This window comes from Callorhinchus milii, unplaced genomic scaffold, assembly GCF_018977255.1.
Source record: "Callorhinchus milii isolate IMCB2004 unplaced genomic scaffold, IMCB_Cmil_1.0 Scaffold44, whole genome shotgun sequence".
Lineage (NCBI taxonomy): Eukaryota > Metazoa > Chordata > Chondrichthyes > Chimaeriformes > Callorhinchidae > Callorhinchus > Callorhinchus milii.
In genome coordinates, this window is record NW_024704785.1 from 1 (window position 1) to 20,673 (window position 20,673).

Genomic DNA, 20,673 nt, shown 5'->3' on the forward strand with positions numbered 1-20,673 from the left:
TGGTTGATCTTTAGGGGAGAGGCAATGGGACGGTTTTGGATCCCATGCAAGTACCACATTGGCATTTCACAGTGGAATATTATTATACCATGAAGCTTAATACCTACAAAACATTACAAAATTTTCCCTACTTTTCGGAGGGAAGGGCACTCCCTCAATTGATCATTATTTTAAATATGAACACAATTTAGCAAAAGTTTCAATTGAAGAACTTGGAAAAAGTAAAATTGTGTGTATTCTTTATCATGTTTCACATAAATAGTTTCATATTTACATGAGGTAATAATAAATAATTTCATGTTAATAATAATAATCCTTGCATTTGATATAGCGCCTTATCAAGTCGTCGAGAGGGGGTTGAGCGACAGAAGGCAAGAGTGAGTGAGGGAGAGAAAGAGAGGGAGCGAGGGAGGTAATGTAAATGGGAATGTAAAGCTTAACATGGGAGTGTATGTTATTTGGTTGTCTGTGCGGGAGAGAGTTTCAATTATAATAAGACACTTTAGTTACTACTCTATCACCTTTAAAAACTTTTACCAATCCAACCCAGAAAGTAAGCGTTTCGCCCACAAAATATAGAATCAATTCACTTTACATTATATTCTGTGAAGCGCTTTGAGACATCTCAAAAATGTGAGACATCTCAAAGACCTGATTAAGGCACTATATCATATGCATGGATTATTATAAGATTAAAACTGCATTTCCACATTTTACTTTCCGATGATTTCTTTGGATTGTTGGAATTTGAACTAAACTAGATTTACTTTACCTCGTTGTCTGTTTGCAATATGCCTGAAAAACTGAACGCAACTATACTGAACGTGATCGCTGGGTTCTATCTAAAGGCTGTATTATCCATTTCATATCTGGGTATAACGTGTGTCTTGTAGCAGCTATTCAAAACTAAAGATAAAATCTAGAACTGAACAGATGTAGGGCCAAGTCACCTTTTGTAACATGTGCACAAAAACAAAGCATAATAACTAGTTTTTCTGGATACTGATAGATGCTGAAGCATAATATGCAGGTCTAATAGCAAAAAATCTTAGCAGACAAAGTACAAACAAAATGTGCTCAGCTGTAATAGATAGTTTTACTTTACAAAATCAACATTCATAACCCTTGTTGCGTGTTCCTTTTTTAATGTATTTTGAGGAAAATATACAGTCATATTTAGTTGATTTTCATGTTAATCAGAGTCCTCACTGCTGAAGTATGAGCTATCGCAGCACTCAACCGTGTGAAGAAATTTGTGGTTTGAAGGGGTCAGCTTTGGAATCCAATGCCTTGGCACCAAGAATGTTGCAAGGTTGAACAGATCGCCAAATACCTTGTATCGATCACTATATTGTTCATTTAAAAATAAGTCAAATTAATAAATATTCATACTGTGTTATTATTACAAATATTATTATAATAAATATTCATACTTGGTTAACCTCCTACCCCTACCCTCCATCGCTCCTGATCCCATCCCCTGGCTCAGGTCAAAAGCCTTGACTGTCCAGCGCCTTGGAACGTCCTCCCAACATGAAAAGAGTGATACAAATGGAATTTGGTGTTGTCATTTATTAAAATTAAACTTAAAGGATGCTGAACTCATTTATGAAGCAGTTTGATAACTAATAGGAGAACGGTAGTGCGGGTATTCCGGAAGGACGAGATCTAGTTGTCCAAAGGACAATTTATAAATTGCCAAACTTTTCTTGTGATTTTGTAAAATGAAAGGCCAGGTTTTTTTTTCGAAGTTACTCCCACCTCCAAATTGAATGGGTACCAAGAGACAGAGGAAGACAGGTATCAACAGCAACAATGCTTTGAATTTGTATCTGCCTTTCACGTCAGGAGGACATACCAAGGCGCTGGTATGGTAAGGATAACATCTCGAAAGATAAAAGGTTAGACTGGATAGGTTTCATTGGTAAAACTCTCACATGCTATAATAAACTTCTCAGAAGCTTTGATCATCACAAAGACAACAACAACACGTCCTTTTGAATCTGAAATAGGAATTGTCCTTTAATCCTACCTCATGGTAGAACGCAAATACTGATAGCCAGAGGATCCACCAGTGCCAAGCTTACTTCCAATCATCCTCTGCACCATGCACACATGGTTGTCTGGAAGAAAAGGGAAAGAAATCTTTTCTTTTAAATGGTTACAGAAGTCTTATTTAAGTGTTTCAAGGTATCTGATCTCCCTGTCTTCTAAACTCTTCAAAATCCCTACCTCTATGGCCATGCCTTTGATCATGTGTTTTACATCATTTCTGTAAAGCACTTTGTGATTTTTGCTTACATGACAGATGTTATAAAAGTATAAGTTGTTGTTGTTGATTCAAGGTTAAACTTACATCTCCATTTAGTTATGAGGGTATCGATATCCATGAGAGAATTCAGTAACTGGAATGGTATCTGGAAGCGTGGTTCTTCTCTGGCAATTAAAAACGCAAAGCAAATTAAACAATAAAATACTATTCCCGGCCAAGTTAATAGACATGTTCCCAGAACTCTGCCAATGCCTGGCTGAGCTGGTAGCACTCTTGATTCAGGGTCAGAAGATGTGGGTTCAAGCCCCATAACAGGACTTTGAGCTCATATTCTAGGCTGACATTCCAATGCAGTGATAGTAGGAGAGATGGATTGTCAGAGGTTCATTTGGACAGCATCTGATCTGCCTGTTCAGGTGGATGTTAAAGATCACAAGGTACTATTCATAAAAGAGAAATGAATTTCTCCCTGTGTCATTATAAAAAATATGATTTACCTCATAGATGTTTGCAGACATTGTTATATTGTTGGTTGCCACATTTACCTACAAATGCACAGGATCTGCACAGAAACCTCTGTGAATCACATTGAGACTTTTTGACATGCTAAAGTTCTATTTCAAAACGGTTCATATAAAAAGCAGTTGGTGATCAATGCAAGGAGCTATGCAGGAGCATTGAGATAAACAGATAACAGCCTGACTGAGATTGGCAACTCAATGTGGTGATAAATTTCAGATTTAAAATGATGTCTGAAACATAAGAAGATTATTTGTTGAACATAATCCCATACTCCTAATACTTCCTTTGTCCTAGCAGAAGAACTAACTAATAGTAAATTCCACCAGATAAAATTGGTCATTCAGTTCATGGCTGTTTGTGGGACATTGTTGTGTCCAAATTGGCTGCCACGTTCACCTACAAATACACAGTCACTACACTTAACAGTAGTGCTCCTGTGAAGAGTTTCAAGATTTTTTCTACAAAGTAATAAGGCCCTATATCAAGTGCAAGAATTATTATTGAAATTGCAAGAATTACTTCCTGGAAATTGACCCCTATGATATCCGAGAAACAGGAAACAGCACCATTTAGATAAAACGTTCATCCCATCAGTCTGGGTAGGAATGAAATCCAGACCCCGAAGGTGAAAGATCACAATGTTCTCAAATAAGTCTCCTCAATGTATTCTCTTGACTCTACTGACCTGTAAAAGTAGATCATAAGAGCTCCCTTCAGTGCCTTATAAGACAGTCTTCGATCACCTGAAGATAAAAAGCACAGCACAAGCAGCCACTGCCAATGAATGAACATGATTGTCAGGGGAATGATGAGGAAAACAGTGCAATTAATCTTGTGTTCATCCTAGCTATTTATTTTTTAACATTTTCTTCCTGAAATAATAACTGCTGGAACTCACTGAATACAGGGCAGGCTTGGGCTGAAATTTCACCTCAGTCTCGATTTATTCTGTTAATATAAAAGTGTATATAATCTGTAAAGTGTTTTGAGACATCCTCCTGATGTGAAAGGCACTATATCTAATGTGAGAATTATTATTACTTTTTTTAATTTCAGTGTACAGAATTTGGTAAATTGTTGAATTTATTTTAACTTTGAAGCCTGTTTCAATAATAATCACTGCATTTGGTATAAGATCTTTCATATCAGGAGGACATTTTTTGTAGTTGCAGCTTAAAAATGCACGATTTGGCCATCTCAGACAGCAAGACTACAGGACAGCAGATGTAAGAAAAGGAAGTATCACGTTGGTGAAGTAGCATTGGGAGTTCCTCTGAGATTGGGGCTGAGCTATATTGTTGAGGACCAGATCAGGAGTAGATTACATGGTTTAGTAAGGGTGGCATATTGCTGATTCTCATTCAGTAAAAGACCACCACTTTTTCAATTCTAATAAAAGTGCAGGATTTGGTGCAGCCCTGATGGTGTAGTGCGGAGTGATCCAACCTATTGGCTGCTGAGGGCCAGGTGACCTATTTGAGAAAAGTCTGCGAGCTGCATAAGCAATATTTTTGTGTTTCCTTTCCAGAAACATAACATGTATTGGTTTATGGAGGGAGTGGGTGGTCCAGATGAAATGGAGGTGGGGGTGGGGTGGTTGGATGCGGCTGCCAGTTGGACCTAACTGGTGTATTGGAGAGAGTTGCAATTGATGGACCAGGAACTCACTAGTTCAAATCCCGGTCCATGCTAAGTTTGTTGATTTGGGGTTTGCATGGAGAAGCTGAATTTGAGCAGGCTTCCCAGGGATAGGGGAGGCTAAAATCAGACAAGGTTACTGCTCCTCATCCCTCTTCAGCACACTCTACTCTTAGTTGTACATGTGTGGCAGCCGGATGACAAGAACTCAGACTTGACTGATGCTTTCTACAGTCAAATGTTCTGCCATCTCTCGGGGCTGAGGCTCACACATGAATAGCCGCTTGAGCCAGATACCAGAGGACAACACGTGCCTATGGAATTGCACTCCAGGAAGAGGAGGCTAAACCAGGAGTAGAGAGGAATTTGCTAATGGAAGAAAGTGACAAAGGATGGTGGGACAGGATACTTTTTTTTAGGATTGGATTTTAACTGATTAAACAAAATAAAAACTGGCCATTGCTACCATTTGCACACAGAAGATACATATTGGCCAACCACTGTGGGTTAATAATTTACTGCCCTTTACGTTAGAGACATGACAGAGATAGTGTCATAATAAGTGAAACTAAATTAATTTGTGTCTTGGTCAGTTTAATAAAGGGATTCACAAACCTTTTAAAACCTCAAAGTTAGTTTCTAGCTACAGTTCTTAACACTTTAGAGCGATTAGGATATGTCATCAAGAATTTGTTTTCCAAATTGAGATTCTTGTTTGCAAATATTTCCTCAAGTCACAAAGTACATTGACATTGATGATGCACAGTATTAGATAGTGATCTTCCAGACTACTATTTGTTCACATGATGAATATTACCAGTCACAGTAATGTAAGGAACTTTGGGTCAAAGTATGACTTTGAATTGTTAATTACAATAGCAGCAGTTGAAATCCATCAAATTCCATATTATAGATTGTCTCAAAGAGTGCTAAATGTGCACATTTCAATCGAACTTAAGTGAAAATTACGATTTGCATTTTCACAATACTCAGGCTCATTCCAAGTTAAGAGTTATTGATTGGGTAAATATTTACAATGTTCTATTCCACTGCCAATGTTAGCTGAAAACAATATGGCTCTTTTACAAATATTTTGTAACTTAGTATTGCATGTAAATCTGCATATTATTGCAGATTTCAATCTTCCCTTCCCCATTCCCTCTATGGAATAACAAAGCCATTCCAATTATGTTACACTTGATCTCTATTACAGCAATATTAGTTATAAACCTTCAGCAAGGGTGAGCCCTTTGCTCAAACCTCACAAGAATGGAAATTCAAGCAGTTGTCCCCTAAACAATATTGAGCCAGGTCTTGCCCCCCCAAAAAACTACAGTAGAAATGAAGTAAGCTAATGTAAAGTCGCGGAGCTGGAGGAAAGCAGAGCAGGTCATGGCACAGATGTCAGGTAGAAAGGACAGTTGAGGTGTCAAACAAGATGCCAAGGTTCCAGACTGGCTCAGTGAGGTGGAGTGTGCATCCCTGGATCGTGATGCTGTCTACCTCTAGCCCCCACAGCCTCCTGCACTAATGTCCCACTAATCCACTGCCTCTCATCTTAGCGTGCGCATCTTGGCTGCCGCCCCTGACCCGAGCTGGCTCTCCCTCAAAATGCCCCCCTCCCTCAACTCTCCCGCTCTGTCCTGCTCTCTCTCCGCCCTCCTCACCTCCTATCTCTGCTTGACCCCCCACTGCCTCCCTCTACACCAGCCTGGGAATCCTCATCCGGGCTCATCGTGGCACTCAGTGTTGGCTGTCCAGCAGCAGCTACATCGGCTGCCCCACTCCCCACTACCGCTGCAAACCACCCCGGACCCAGACCCCAGGGGCTAACCTCTTCTCCCTCATCCGCATCACCACCCTCCCTGCCAACCAATCCACTACACCTTCCCATCTTATACACCCCCCTGCTTACTGTCCACTCCGCATTGGCCTTCAAAACGTCCGCTCCATCTGCAATAAGATCCTGACTATATTTAAGACATTTAAGATTCTGCCAGTTTTTTTAAATGATTTTTCATAAAGTTGAACTTTACTCAGCAAAATCTTATAAAATGAGAATCATGATTAACCTTCACTTTTCTCTTAAAAGTAAAAAATTAAACTGCACACAATTGGGTATCAATGTCTGCAAGATTCATTACCATACAAAACAGAAAAATTGTTAATATTGCCAAATACCAATGTTTATGTTTATAATGTTTATGGCGCTCGTGGAAACCTGGACCACCCCAGGTGACACCTTCCCCCTCACTGAGGCCACACCAACCCGTTACACCTACCACCATGCCCCACACCCCAACTGTTGTGTTGGTGGTGTGGCCCACCTCTCCAAGGCTTCACTTGCCCTATCCCTCTACTCCACCAGCTCATTACGCTGTTTTGAACACCTTACACTCTACCATCCCTCCCACCTCTCACTAAAAATTCTCCTAATTTACCGCGCCCAAAATCCTCCCCCACCTTCATCTCTGACATCTCCACCTTCCTTGCTTCCCTCTGCCTCTGCTCCTAGGTGATTTCAACTTCCACTTCATCCCCCCTTGCTCCACCTCCTCAGACTTCTCCTCTCTCCTCACTTCTCTCAAACTCTCCTTCCACATCCACTCTGCTACCCACACCCACGGTCACCCGCTCAACTTGGTGATTACTCGGGGCCTCAGTGTCTCGGAAGTCACTATCACTGACAAGGCCATCTCTGAGCACCATTTCATCTCCCTCAACTCCTATATCCCTCTCCCCACTGCCTCGAAACCTATCATCATCTTCTACTGTGGAAGAAGATCTCCCCCGCAATCCCTCTCCGTTGCCCTCGAGTTCTCTGAACTCCTCCCCCTCTGGCCCACCTCTCGCACTAACCCACTCGCTGCGCTTACTCTTCTCCACAGCACCCTCTCCACCACACTCACCGCCCTTGCCCCCCTCACCTCCCAAACTGCCTCCTATTCCCAATCCTCATCTTGGTTCACAAGGGCCTGGTGCGGTCAGCCGAACGTACTTGGCTCAAATCTGGCCTAACGGTCCACCGGCACATCTGGCTGGACCTCATCAAAACCTATTGCTCCGCTCTCGCCTCAGCCAAATCATCCTTCTATTCCAGGTTAATCCTGGAGTCGAAGGGCAACCTCAGGCTCCTGTTCTCCACCACCAATCGGATCCTCTGCCCTCCCTGCCATGCCTCGCAGATTTTTTCCGCCGACTCCCACTTCGAGGAAATGCTGGACTTCCTCGAGTCCAAAATCGAGGAAATCCGCTCAGCTGCCATTGCTCTTCCAACTTCCACCCCCTCCCTACCCCCCTCACATCGACCACTACCCATCACTCCTTCCACACTTTTGAACCTGTCACCCCCTCCTCTATCATCACCACCATATCCTCCATGAAGCCCATCACCGGTTCCCTCGACCCCATCCCCACCCTTCTCCTTAAATAATAATAATAATAATAATCCTTGCATTTGATATAGCGCTTTTCACGTCGGGAGGACGTCCCAAAGCGCTTCACAAAACACACTGTAAAGTGAATTGACTGAATATTTGTGGGCGAACGCGGCAGCCAATTGCGCACAGCAATGTCCCACAAACAGTCGTAGATTTAAAATGACCAATTTATTATTTTTTGGGGGGTTTTGGAGGGATTATTATTAGGCGTGTGGAGTAAGGAAACTTGCCCAAGGTTTCGCACTGCCGGGAATTGAACTCAGGTCTCTCGCTTGCAAAGCGAGTGCTCTAACCACTGAGCTACAGGACTCCACTGTAGCTCCACCTCCTTGCCCCACTACTCGCTGACATCATCAACCTCTCCTGTCATCTGGCACTGTTCCTTCCCCCTTCAAAACAGTTACTATCACCCCCACCTTGAAGAAACCTTCCCTTGACCCATCACAGCTATCCAGCTACCGGCTCATCTCCCACCTCCCTTTTCTGGTTGAGGTCCTTGAGAGAGCCGTTCCCTCCCAGCTTCGCTCTTTCCTCTCCTCCCACTCCCTCCATGAGCCCCTCCAATTGGGTTTCCATGCTGCCCATAGTACGGAAACTGCTCTGGTCAAGGTCACAAATGACATCCTGACCATGTGTGACCAGGGTTCCCTCTGCCTCCTCGTCCTCTTTGACACCGTGGACCACTCAATCCTCATCCATCGCCTCTCCTCCCACCTCAACCTTCAAGGTTCTGTCCTTGACTGGTTCAGGTCCTATCTTTCACACCGCCTCCATTTCGTCTCTGCAAACGGCTTCTCTTCCAGCCCCCGCAGCGTCTCGTGCGGTGTTCCTCAGGGCTCTGTCCTCAGTCCCCTCCTCTTCACCCTCTACATGCTCCCCTATGGTGACATCATCCGCAGACATGGGATAAATTTCCACATGTATGCGGATGACACCCAACTCTATCTCTCTGCCTTTACCCTGAACTCCAGGACTACTGGTGCCCTGACTGACTGCCTATCCGACATCACTGGATGAGGAACAACTTTCTCCAACTGAACGTCAGTAAGATTAAGGCTCTTCTGATTGGCTCGTGCCAGCACTTCCGCACCTCGGACGCTGGCAGCATCAGCCTCCATGGCTGCACACTCAACCTCACTAAGCCAGTCAGGAACCTGGGTGTCTTGTTTGACCCTGAAATGTCCTTTCTCCCCCACATCCGCACCATGACCGGCACTGTCTACCACCACCTCCACAACATTGCCAGACTCCGCCACTGCCTCAACCCTCAGGTTGCTGAAACCCACCTACGGATTCGTCACATCAAGTCTCGATTATGGAAACTCCTTCCTCAACGGCCTTCCCAGCTCTTCCCTTCACAAGATGCAGATCATCCAAAACTCTGCAGCTCATGTACTCTCACGCACCAGGTTCCATGACCCCATCAATCCCACCCTCTCCCGACTCCACTGGCTCCCCATCCCTCAGAGGATCAAATTCAAGATCCTCGTCCTCACTTTCAAGGCATCCATGGCCTTGCCCCTTCCTACCTCTCTAACCTGCTGACTCTCTACCAACCTGCACACTCCCTCTGTTCTGCAGGCTCTGGCCTGCTCCATGTCTCCTGCCCAACCATCGGTGGCCGGGCTTTTAGCCTCTCTGCCCCCATGATCTGGAACTCCATCCCATAGTCCCTTCTCCTTGCTTCCTCCCTTGTTTCCTTCAAGGCTGTTATCAAAACCCTCCTCTTCGATTATGCCTTCAGATGCCCTCCCACCTCTCTGCCTTCCTTCAACCCTCCCCCACCCCTCCCCCATGCTCGGATCTTGACCTCTGACTGTCCAGTGCAGTCAACAAAATGTAATTTTGTTGTTGTTGTGTTGCTGTGAGCGCCTGAGTTGTGGAGGTGCTAATGGGAGCAAATCAGGAGGGCCTTCGTCTTGTTGATGTTCAACTGTAGAAAGTTAGCTATCATCTAGGATGATGTCTGTCAGACATTGTGTCAGGACTGCGGTGGTCCTAGAGTCTGGAGTGAACAGAGTCCATTGCACATGGTCAGCAAACCTTCATGTAATATGAAGTAAAAAAGTCAAGTCATTCTTGAAGCAAGAATGCACTGGCAAAGTTCCACCACTCTGGTCTTAAACTATTCATTTCACTACACTGCTCTTATTAACAAGTTCCAAAATAAGCACAGTTGACTCATTTTTATAAAATGGAGACTTGTGTACCTTTACTCAGTAGATGTTCATGGCGTTTCTCATCAAACAGAGCTGTAAGCACTTCTTTTTTTCTGTTGAGTTCCTCCAACTGCTCTTCCTTCTCCTCAGAATCAGGCTTTGACTATGGAAAACCAAAGAGATTGCATTGCTAATTTCTTTGCTGGTTGAACTCTGAATATCTTTTACAACTTTCAAAATAGTTTCTCTTCAAATACCTGCAAATCCAATTTCAAAGCAAATTTTCTATCACAATGACTCCCCAAAACAGTGTTTTTTTACTTTTCTTCCCATTAGTATGGATTCCTATTTCTGGCCTGACTTCTTGTTGTTGGAGTTTGATTTCACGGGGTGTTAGTTTCCCTTCAGTACAATGCTAAGTGGCCATTATCCATGTATGAGCCTTGACAGTGAGTGTCAGCAGGCCATTCACCAGCTGACTGAGACCAGCAAACTTAACCATTGACTAGGATTCAAATCAGCGAGTCCCAATTCATAAGCTACAGCTCGATTTACTATACCACCCTCGCACTTCACCAAAATAAGTTACAATAAAAATACAACACAAAATTACATTTGTATAGTGCCCTTCACATAGGGAGGATGTCCCAAGGCACTGGAAATTCTTTCAAATAAATACATTTTATTTACTCAGTTATGTTATCTTGTTTGCACTAAATGCTGTTTCACACAGCCCAATGATTCAATTAATCAAATGTCTACTCAGTGTAAAATTGAGCCTTGGCTGGGGCAAGGCAGCAGAATAGAAAGCCATAGGTTTAAATATGCAAAGTGCCATTTCATGACAGACACAGGTACTATTTCTTTATCCAGAGATTAATTAGCAACTGGAACAGGTTATTAGGAAGGGTGGTTGATAAGAGCTCATTTCTGTAATGAGAGAATAGAGTGGGTAAGATCATAGGGCCTTCTTAATCCAAACCAATCTTGTGATTGTATGACTAGGGAGCAGAATGCATTTAGGAATACCATATTTTTCTATGTTAAAGGTGAATACGTTAACATGTGACAATGCTGCTCTATGATATGTCTTCAGATGGTGATGTGTACCTGAACTTCAGCATAATTTCCCCTCAGGCCAATGTCAATGTTGGTATTCAGTTTACCCCAGAAATCAAATCCATCAGGCTCAAGTCCAGGCGTTCGTTCCAGCCATTGCTTTAAAATATTACAACAAAAACAAGATTACATTTGTATAGCGCCTTTCACGTCGGGAGGACATCCCAAGGCATTAAGAATTAAAATATGATTGAAAACTAAGTGAAGCAACATTTAAAAAAAATCCCCAAACTAGGTAGGAAAGCAAGAAGTTACATTGAAACTTGAACATTGCTGGGGTGAAATGGTGATCTGTGATGTGTTAACCAAAACATTGTTGGCAATACGACTCGACTTTGCTGTTCAAGGATCACATAGTGTTAGGTCCAATGTTGTCCCAAAGTGCACATTGGACTTGCTAGCCCATGGATTTGGACTGTTGGGTAATGTGATATGAGTGTCAGTCAATAGTATGTAAATGATTACAGTCCAGAACCATAATAATTCTGCAGACTGATAGATTAATCTGATGCATGACGTGTGCTTCAGTCCAATCCATGTGACAGACTTGGAGAGCCGGTGACATTGGGCTTAACACAACATATATTGATAACATAGCTTACGAATAGGGAAACTTTATTTCTTTTAAAAAGAGAATCCCATGTCCTTCACTGCAAAATGATAATTTAGCTCCATGACAACTTTGTAAAGAATCCACAGCTTCAAGCCCAGACTCTGCTGCTCACTAAACTGACATTATCTTATTCGTTGTCTTGTACTCAAAATCTGTAACAGAAAGGCTTTTTATCACAGTTACTAAGCTGAATACTATTTAAGGGGTCATGTCAGGTACCTCGACAAGCTGTACTAGTGTTGGTTCTTGCTCAGATAAAAGGAGCAGTTCATTCTCCTTCCCTTTGAAGTTGTCCCTGTAGTGCTTTCTACTGTAAGGAACTCGCAAGCTCTCAAGAACTCCAATCTTATTCTCCATCAAGCGAAACTGCATACTCTGAAATCCGGATGCAGGGACTAAATAATTCCTTTACAATTGAGGTAATAGGAAACAATTAGTTTTGAAAGCAGCCAACTTCAGTCATCTAGTTCTGTTACACATATATTTCTGAGCAAATTATATTTCAGAATTAAGATGCATCGTTCATACTTCCAGGACAGTATATGTTTAAAGTACAGAAGGAGGCCATTTACTCCACTGTGCCTTTGCGAGTCCCCTCCCCATTAGAGCTATTCTAATAGGGATATTAGGGGAATATTCATATTCCCTTTCATTTCCCCCTTCCCTTTATTATTTTCCACAATATTTATCCACTACCATTTTGGTGAGGCCTCTGTGTATAGTGGCTTCGAACCCTCTCCCTTTTTTGACCCAGTAAAAAGAACCCATCATCCAAACCATCATCCAAATTAAAACTGAATTTACACATTTTCTCCAATGTAATGCAATCTTAAATGTTAAGACAAAATGGTCTTATCAGTAAGGTTGCCAGTTTTGGATTTGTTGGCTAATTTTGATGGATAGTATTTTTTTTATTTCTTAGTGATCTTTCCGACTACAAAATACTTATATTAAGAAGTTGCAAGATTGCCAGGATATCAATTCCTGTGTGAAGCATGTGAGTGCAAGGCACAGAATAGTATCTCCAATGTCAGCACGCAGGAAGTGACAGCTGAAAACCTTATGACCAGGAAGTCAGCTTTCTTTGTAGTTTAAGCAATTAAAAAAATGCTAAAGAAATCCAATGGGAATTACATTTCCTTGAATTGGAGAAAATTATTTTTACCGATTAAAAATTGGAAACCAGCAAGCCTACTTATAGGACTTGTAGACTACCTGTAGACTAAATAGAACTCGGGGCTTTTTGTATGTCAGCTTCCTCTCCTGAAGTTTTCCTCACCTGAAATCAAAGAAATCCAATGCCGTCATTGTTTCCATAACCGCAAACTGGTCCACCAAGAGTTTAAGGATTACAGCAATGCGATGGATTCTCGAAACCACTTTCAACATATTTCTTTCATCTCTCACCTGCAACACAATGTTTCACAGTTTGGGAGTTGACCAGATTGCCTACATATACTCACTCACTATACTTTACATTAAAAGTCCTGTAGCTCAGTGATTAGAGCACTCTCCAGCAGCCGAGGGGACCTGGGTTCGATTCCCAGACAGGGCGTTTCCTTACTCCACATGCCTCTGTTTATATAGCAGTAAGTAGGAGGAACCCTGTTGTTAGTCGATTGGCGGATAGCTTTTCCATGTGTAATAATCCCTTAAAAATATAACAGTAATAATTAGGTCATGCAATCCACGAATGCTTATGGGATACAGCTGTGTGCAATTAGTTGCCTCCTTTCACCCACAAAATGTAGTCAATTCACTTTGGAGTACATTCTGTGAAGCGCTTTGAGATGTCTCGAAGATGTGATAAAGCAATATAACAAATGCAAGGATAATTATTGTTATTATAAATGCATGGCTAAAAATAGCAATCCTTTTCTCTATGTCTTTATGAAGGCATTTCCCATTATATATATTTAGTGTAAATAATCACTGTTTTTAATGATTACTAGACCCCATTATAGGTTCTACAGAAAAATTATTGAAGTAGGTAGTTAACAACTGGAACAGGTTACCAAGAAGGGTAGTTGAGGCTGGGACACTGTCGGCGTTTAAAAAACAGCTTGATGCTGTGATGGGGGAGTTGATAGGGTGGATATTCTGGAAAATTGAGAACAGATGGGTCAAAGGACCTTCTTCATCCAAATCGGTTTTGTGATCTTGTAATCTATTTTGGAATACAACAACAACAACAACAACAAGATTCCATTTATAGAGCGCCTTTCACGTCAGGAGGACGTCCCAAGGCGCTGCACAGTTGGGTCATGACCCGAGCAGGGGGGAAATGGTCAGGGTGAGGGGAGGGAAGGGAGGGAGAGAGGAGGGGGGAAATGGTCAGGGTGAGGGGAGGGAAGGGAGGGAGCGAGGAGGAGGAAGAGAGTCGAGAGGGGAGCTGAAGGCACGGTCAAAGAGAAAGGTTTTGAGACCGGCCTTGAAGGAGGAAAGGGAGGAAGCAAGGCGAAGGCACTGGGGGATGGAGTTCCAGAGCCTCGGGGCTGAGAGGCTGAAGGCCCGACCACCGATAGTAGGGCGGTTGGGGCAGGGGACGTGGAGCAGACCGGAGCCAGAGGAACGGAGGGTACGGGCAGGTAGGTAGGGGGATAGTAGGTTGGAGAGGTAGGAGGGAGCAAGGCCGTGAATGGCCTTGTAGGTGAGGATGAGGATCTTGAAATCAATCCTCTGGGGGATGGGGAGCCAGTGGAGGCGAGCGAGGGTGGGAGTGATGTGGTCCCGAAGCCTGGTGCGGGACAGTACACGAGCTGCAGAGTTCTGAATATACTTGGCTGGACACAGTGCTTTATCTGCCTGGGTGGCATATACTATGTATGATATCTCATTGGACCAATTGTTACTTCTCACACCTTTTTTTGCTAGAAAATATTTTTTTTCTCAATGAAATCGTAGGTATAAAGCTTTGGGCTAAAATGACAAAAAAATTGTGTATATCAGAACAGCGCAAATGGTTCCGGATTTGCATTTGCCTTGGCTGCCTATCCCAGAGAAAATCGATTTCAAGATCCTCACCCTTGTATTCAAGTCCCTGCACTCCTCTGCACCCCCGTACCTCTCTGACCTCCTCTCTCCTCAAAACAGTACCCATTGCCTTTATTCCTCCGGATCTGGCCTCCTCCTCGTCGTCCGAGTCCTCCGCTCCACCCTCAGTGGCTGTGCCTTCAGCCACTATGCCCCGAGGCTCTGGAACCGCCTTCCTCACTTCCTTTGTCTCGCTCCCTCCCTTCCCATTTTCAGGTCTCTGCTGAAGATCTTTCTTTTCGACCGCGCCTTTGGTCACCTCCCTCCCCCTCCCCCTGGCTCGGTCCCGGGATCCGTTACTATAAAGCACTCTGAGACTCCGTCCGGCGTGGAGGGTGGTATATAAATCCAAGTTGTTGTTGGTGGTGGTATTTTATTCTTGTCTTCATTATGCAGTAATTAACTGCTGTAACACACGTTATGTAAAAGCGCACTATTTATTAATAAATTAGAAATTAATAAATGAGGAGAAATTTCACCTTGGTCTGAATTAATTCTTATTCATTTTAATAATATTCTTTACATGTGTTACAGCACCTTTCACAGCGGGAGAACATCTCAAAGTGCTTCACAAGCTTTAATGTCAAGTGCAGGGAATGTGCACTTTGCAGGCAAATGTGGCAGCAATTTGTACAAAGCAATGTCCACAAATAGCATGAAGTAAATGACCAATTTTGACTCTATTTTCTTAACATTTCAGACAGTCTAGAATTTGGCAAATTGTATAATTCAGTCCTCTTTATACTAAAATCAAACATAACACTGATCCAATTTAAACAGGCTGAAGGGAAAAATTCCATGCTGGTGGTGAGGGGCAAAGGCATAAAATGATTATAGTGTGCTAATTATTACTGGAGATAATTATCAGAATGGATGCCACAATTTACCCTAATGTATAGGTGCTGGGGGTTCACCCACTTGAAGTACAAGGGTGCTGTGCACCTGCTGGTGGTGCAATTGGCTACTCACAGCACCCAGGGCAAGTGCAAACACAAACAGTGAGGGGGCCGGGCTGGCACACAGTGAGGGGGCCGGACTGGCACGGACACAGTGAAGGGGCCGGTCTTGCACACAGTGAGGGGGCCGGGCTTGCACACAGTGAGGGGGCCGGGCTGGCATGAACACAGTGAGAGGGCCGGGCTGGCATGGACACAGTGAGGGGGCCGGGCTGGCATGGACACAGTGAGGGGGCTGGGCTGGCATGAACACAGTGAGAGGGCCGGGCTGGCATGGACACAGTGAGGGGGCCGGGCTGGCACGGACACAGTGAGGGGGCCGGGCTGGCATGGACATAGTGAGGGGGCCGGGCTGGCATGGACACAGTGAGGGGGCTGGGCTGGCATGAACACAGTGAGAGGGCCGGGCTGGCATGGACACAGTGAGGGGGCCGGGCTGGCACGGACACAGTGAGGGGGCCGGGCTGGCATGGACATAGTGAGAGGGCCGGACTTGCACACAGTGAGGGGGCTGGGCTGCCATGGATACAGTGAGAGGGCCAGGCTGGCATGGACACAGTGAGGGGGCCGGGCTGGCACGGACACAGTGAGGGGGCCGGGCTGGCATGGACATAGTGAGAGGACCGGGCTGGCATGGACACAGTGAGGGGACCAAGCTTGCACACAGTGAGGGGCTGGGTTGGCACACAGGGGCAATGAGGGTCGGAAGAGCAGGGCTCGGGATTCTGGCATGAGAAGAGGAGAACAGAAGAGCGTGACCCGAGGTACTGGCACAGAGGGACACAGCCCCTCCCCCAGCATCCTCTTGTCTCCCCCAAACAACACCCCCTAGCCAGCGTCACAGATACCCACTCAGCCATCACCCATCCAACAGCCCCTGTCATACCTCCCAGCCATGCCCCACACTGTCATACCTCCCACTCCCCGCACTATTACTCCCTCCCACCTATTACCACCGCCATAGTCAGAAGCTGGCGTGATAATAAATAATTTATCATTCAGCACCACTACACAAGTTGTTCCAGCATCATTGCCCCCATTGCTTATTAATACAAATAACAAAATAAATGTACAATATTTCCATGTGTTTGTTATGCAACGATGGACTGCTTTATACATACAAAGCTCCTGTGCATATTACAGTGTATTATGGCACTAATCTTGCTTACTTAGGGATTAATAATAATCCCTTCAAAAACCAAAAACAATAATTAAATTGGTCATTTTCAATCTACGACTGTTTGTGGGACATTTCTGTGCGCAATTGGCTGCCGCATTCGTCCACAAATATACAGTCAATTCACTTTACAGTGTGGTCTGTGAAGCGCTTTGGGACATCCTCCCGACGTGAAAAGCGCTATATCAAATGCAAGGATTATTATTATTATTATTATTATTACTCCTCTATCTCAGCATTTAAGTGTCTTAAATTAGAACTCATAGCAGTGATCTTTAATAAAATGCAGTACCCACCTGCCCATACTGGAATATTTCTCGAACTGAATCCAGTTCCCAAAGAATCTGCTTGAACCACAATTCATAAGCTGCCATTTATGTAAAAAAAAGTAATTTCTTCAATTAATCTGCATGAATAATTTGTTCAATCAGTAACACACGTTTCTCCCAACCATGATACTGCTAAATGTCGAATTATTTTCTGTTATTTATCCAGCAATCTCACCTTGGTGGGTAATGATGAAAAGATGTTCATCGTGTACCATATTTCCTTTCTTCACACTTTCTAGTTCCTGTGCATTGATTATTTTATCCAGCTTTAAAAGAGAAAGCATGTAAGTTACATTGGAGCTTGGAGCCATAACTTGTCTATTTTCCCATTGCAAATATTCACATCATCCTATTGCCTATTCTTCATTAGAGTGGTCAGTGGTACATTGCACTATACTGTTATAAGTCTGTTAGCCTGGCTCAATGGTGGCGCTCTCACCTCTGAGTCAGAGGGCTATGGGTTCAGGCCTCATGTCGGGACTTGCAATCATGTAGTTTGAGCTGAGACTCTGGTGCATTACTGGGAGGTGTTGCCTTGTTGGGGTGTCATTTTTCGGATGGGACATTAGACCGAGGTCTTGTCTGATTGTTCGGGTGGACATTGAGGATCTTGTGTTACTGTCTGAAAAAAAGAAGGGAGGTTTCCCGGTGTCCTGGCCAACAAATCCCCAAAAGAGTTGGCCGCTAACTGCATGGCTGTTTGTGGGATATTGCCATGCACAGCTGTCTGTTGGTTTTCGACCACTGAATGAACAGTCAATCCACAGTACATCCTGTGAAGTGCTTTGAGATGTTTCGACAATGTGGTAAATCTATATCAAATCCAACGATTATTATTATTATTATTATTATTATTATTATTATTATATCAAGTACAAATATTATCTTATTCTTAGATTCAACAGCCTCCTGTAGCAAATTATTTCCATGTGCCTTTAGGATGTTAACATTTGAAGATAATTCTTTGGAGTTAAAAAAGAACAGGTAGCCATCAGATCAAAGCCCAGAACTTACCTGCAGATATTCCCCATATAATATTCCTCTCTTACTGGCTTTGTTTGTTCCAGCTTGTGATGCATCACCTTTATCACCTGATGGAGATTTGTGTCTGAAAGAAAAGTCCATTGATTTAGAACAGATGTAACAGATGTACAGCAAGAAAGCATAATTCTTTCCATCGTGGCTGTGGTTTCAGCAAAATAGTTATATCCAAGAATTTCTCCCCTCAGATGCTGTTCCCAATTGTGGGGATCAGCATTTGAGTGAGGCTAAAAATAGGAGAGTGACTTAACTCATTTGAGTGATAGGGGTATCAAAGTGAACAGCCAACCACTTTTCCAATAAATGTAGAAATGTATTGAAGACTACAAATGATATCACAGTATAACTGATCAATCCATTGGTGGGTAAGTATGAAGGTAACACTGAACAACTATATAGAGTACACATAGCCAAAAGCAAACAAAATGGTAGTTCCCAGGTAGGGTGTATGACTCTGTGTTCCAGGCTTCTTAAGATATTTTGTGTAGGTGTGTTAGAATATACACTTTTTGTATACTGCTAGAATCATAATAGATGTTGTGAATGGGTTAACTTTTAAGTTAAGTGTGGGGGACAACTGGACTGACAGTCATGGGATAGAACACATCTGGTTTTCTCTGTTTTTGAAAGAATAACGGACAGTAGCAGGGGGTCACCTCTTATCAGTAAATGACAACAAGCCCACAGAGGTAATGGTCCAAGGTACCAGTTGACACAGGATCTCGACTGAGCAATAAGTCGCTAGATTCTGACAGGGCCAACCGACAGAAGGCAACCCTCAAGAATAGCAACTAATGAGCAAGTTGCTTAAACTAGAGGACCTTGGTACCATCCCGGGATACTGATAAGAAATAACCAGTCACTTAAAAGGAATGTACTAATGATTCCGCACCACAAAACAATGAGCACCAGATACAGCCTTAAACTAATCAATCCTCTATCTTAGACAATTAGATCAGATAACAGGGATCTTAAGGACAATGTGTATGTGTGCTGAGGCACGTATACCTAGCATGATTTCGACCAGGTGATCTAATGTCCGCACCATGATTGGATGAACGTTGGTATAAGAGTTCCAATAACTTTGTGTATGGGGCTGTCCCTGGTCGCGGAGACAAGGATACGGGAGATGGGGCCATCCTGGGCTGCGGAGACAAGGGTACGGAGATGGAAGACTGAGAGCTGGAAACACTAAGACCAAGGATATCAGATGGAAGATTGAAAGCTGTAAGCAAGAAGACTGAAAGCATGAAGAATCAAGCTTGTGTGCTGTAAAGACACAGTGTTGAGCTTGAGATATCTACGGTGGTATTATTCAGTTATAAGATCTGTTGATTGTACCGGCCTTTGGTCTGACCCATCGGGATATTGGGGAATAATGAACGAATAATAATAAAACAGTCTGATATCTGGTTAAAAGAATTAGCGTTATTTCCTTACAGATTTGGCTGATTTTATTTTCTAACAGGTGTTTCCTAGACGCCTGGACTTTATTGACCTGCCAACTGTGCGTCAATCTACATTCCATATTGGATCCTTTGGTTGCAAACAAAGCTGCAATGGGTACAGCTAGTGTCTGATATAACGCCTTAACACATCATTGAAATGTCTCAAAGCGTTTCACAAGAATTGTGCTCTGGTGGGTATTTGTAGACAAACACTGTGGCATATTAATAAGATTATTAATTGATTAATCAGCGCTTTGGGACGTCCTCCCGATGTGAAAGGTGCTAAACAAATGTCATTTTGCATTGTATTGGAATATAGAGAATCTTTGCACATCACACTGATATTTCCTACCACGCTGATTTTCAGGATATTTACAGTATTTACTCACTAGCATGCAGAACCAAGAAATAACTAATGCTGTAAATGTGTGTGCAAATACTTTAGGTTTCTGAAATTAAAAATCTCAAGAAGTCAAGTTTGAAAATAAATGACTTACAAGAATTTTCTTCCTGAGAACGGACAGCCACTCATGGTTTTCTCAGTATCTTCAGTCCCACGTTGAATTTCTGGTGCTTGTCTTATTTCTCCACAGTTTCTTTGCCACTGGTTGAAAACTATCTCTTTTAAAAAGCTTTTCTTTCATCTGTGCCGACCAATCAGCTGTGCTCTGGATACACATGAGGTACATGCGTCAAGATAAATCTGCAATTCAAATAAGAAAAGAGTAAAATTTATAAACCAGTTGCACAACACCAGAAAAGTTCCCCGAATTGTCTATTTATGATTCACAGGTGCTTTACAACTCACTGAAGAAGAGCCAGTCAGTCTAAAAAAAACACATTTTTGTACTTTTATAATTTAAATTGATTATATCATTGGAAGAAAAAATTGTTTTTTACCATCATGAATCCTTATAAGAATTTAA

The 20,673-nt window shown here is 43.1% G+C and overlaps 1 protein-coding gene across 1 annotated transcript; it reads right to left on the minus strand.

Moving 5' to 3' along the window:
* Positions 1-1,128: 1,128 nt before the first annotated feature.
* On the minus strand, positions 1,129-20,372 carry LOC121851514 (tryptophan 2,3-dioxygenase-like). The gene is made up of 12 exons (XM_042345390.1): positions 20,245-20,372; positions 18,273-18,366; positions 17,434-17,524; positions 17,226-17,296; positions 13,043-13,170; positions 11,983-12,169; positions 11,142-11,249; positions 10,083-10,194; positions 3,480-3,537; positions 2,357-2,436; positions 2,033-2,123; positions 1,129-1,346 (listed from the first exon to the last, which is right to left on the minus strand). The coding sequence occupies exons 1-12, from the start codon at positions 20,277-20,279 to the stop codon at positions 1,193-1,195; spliced, it is 1,209 nt and encodes a 402-aa protein (XP_042201324.1). The 5' UTR covers positions 20,280-20,372; the 3' UTR covers positions 1,129-1,192.
* Positions 20,373-20,673: the final 301 nt, after the last annotated feature.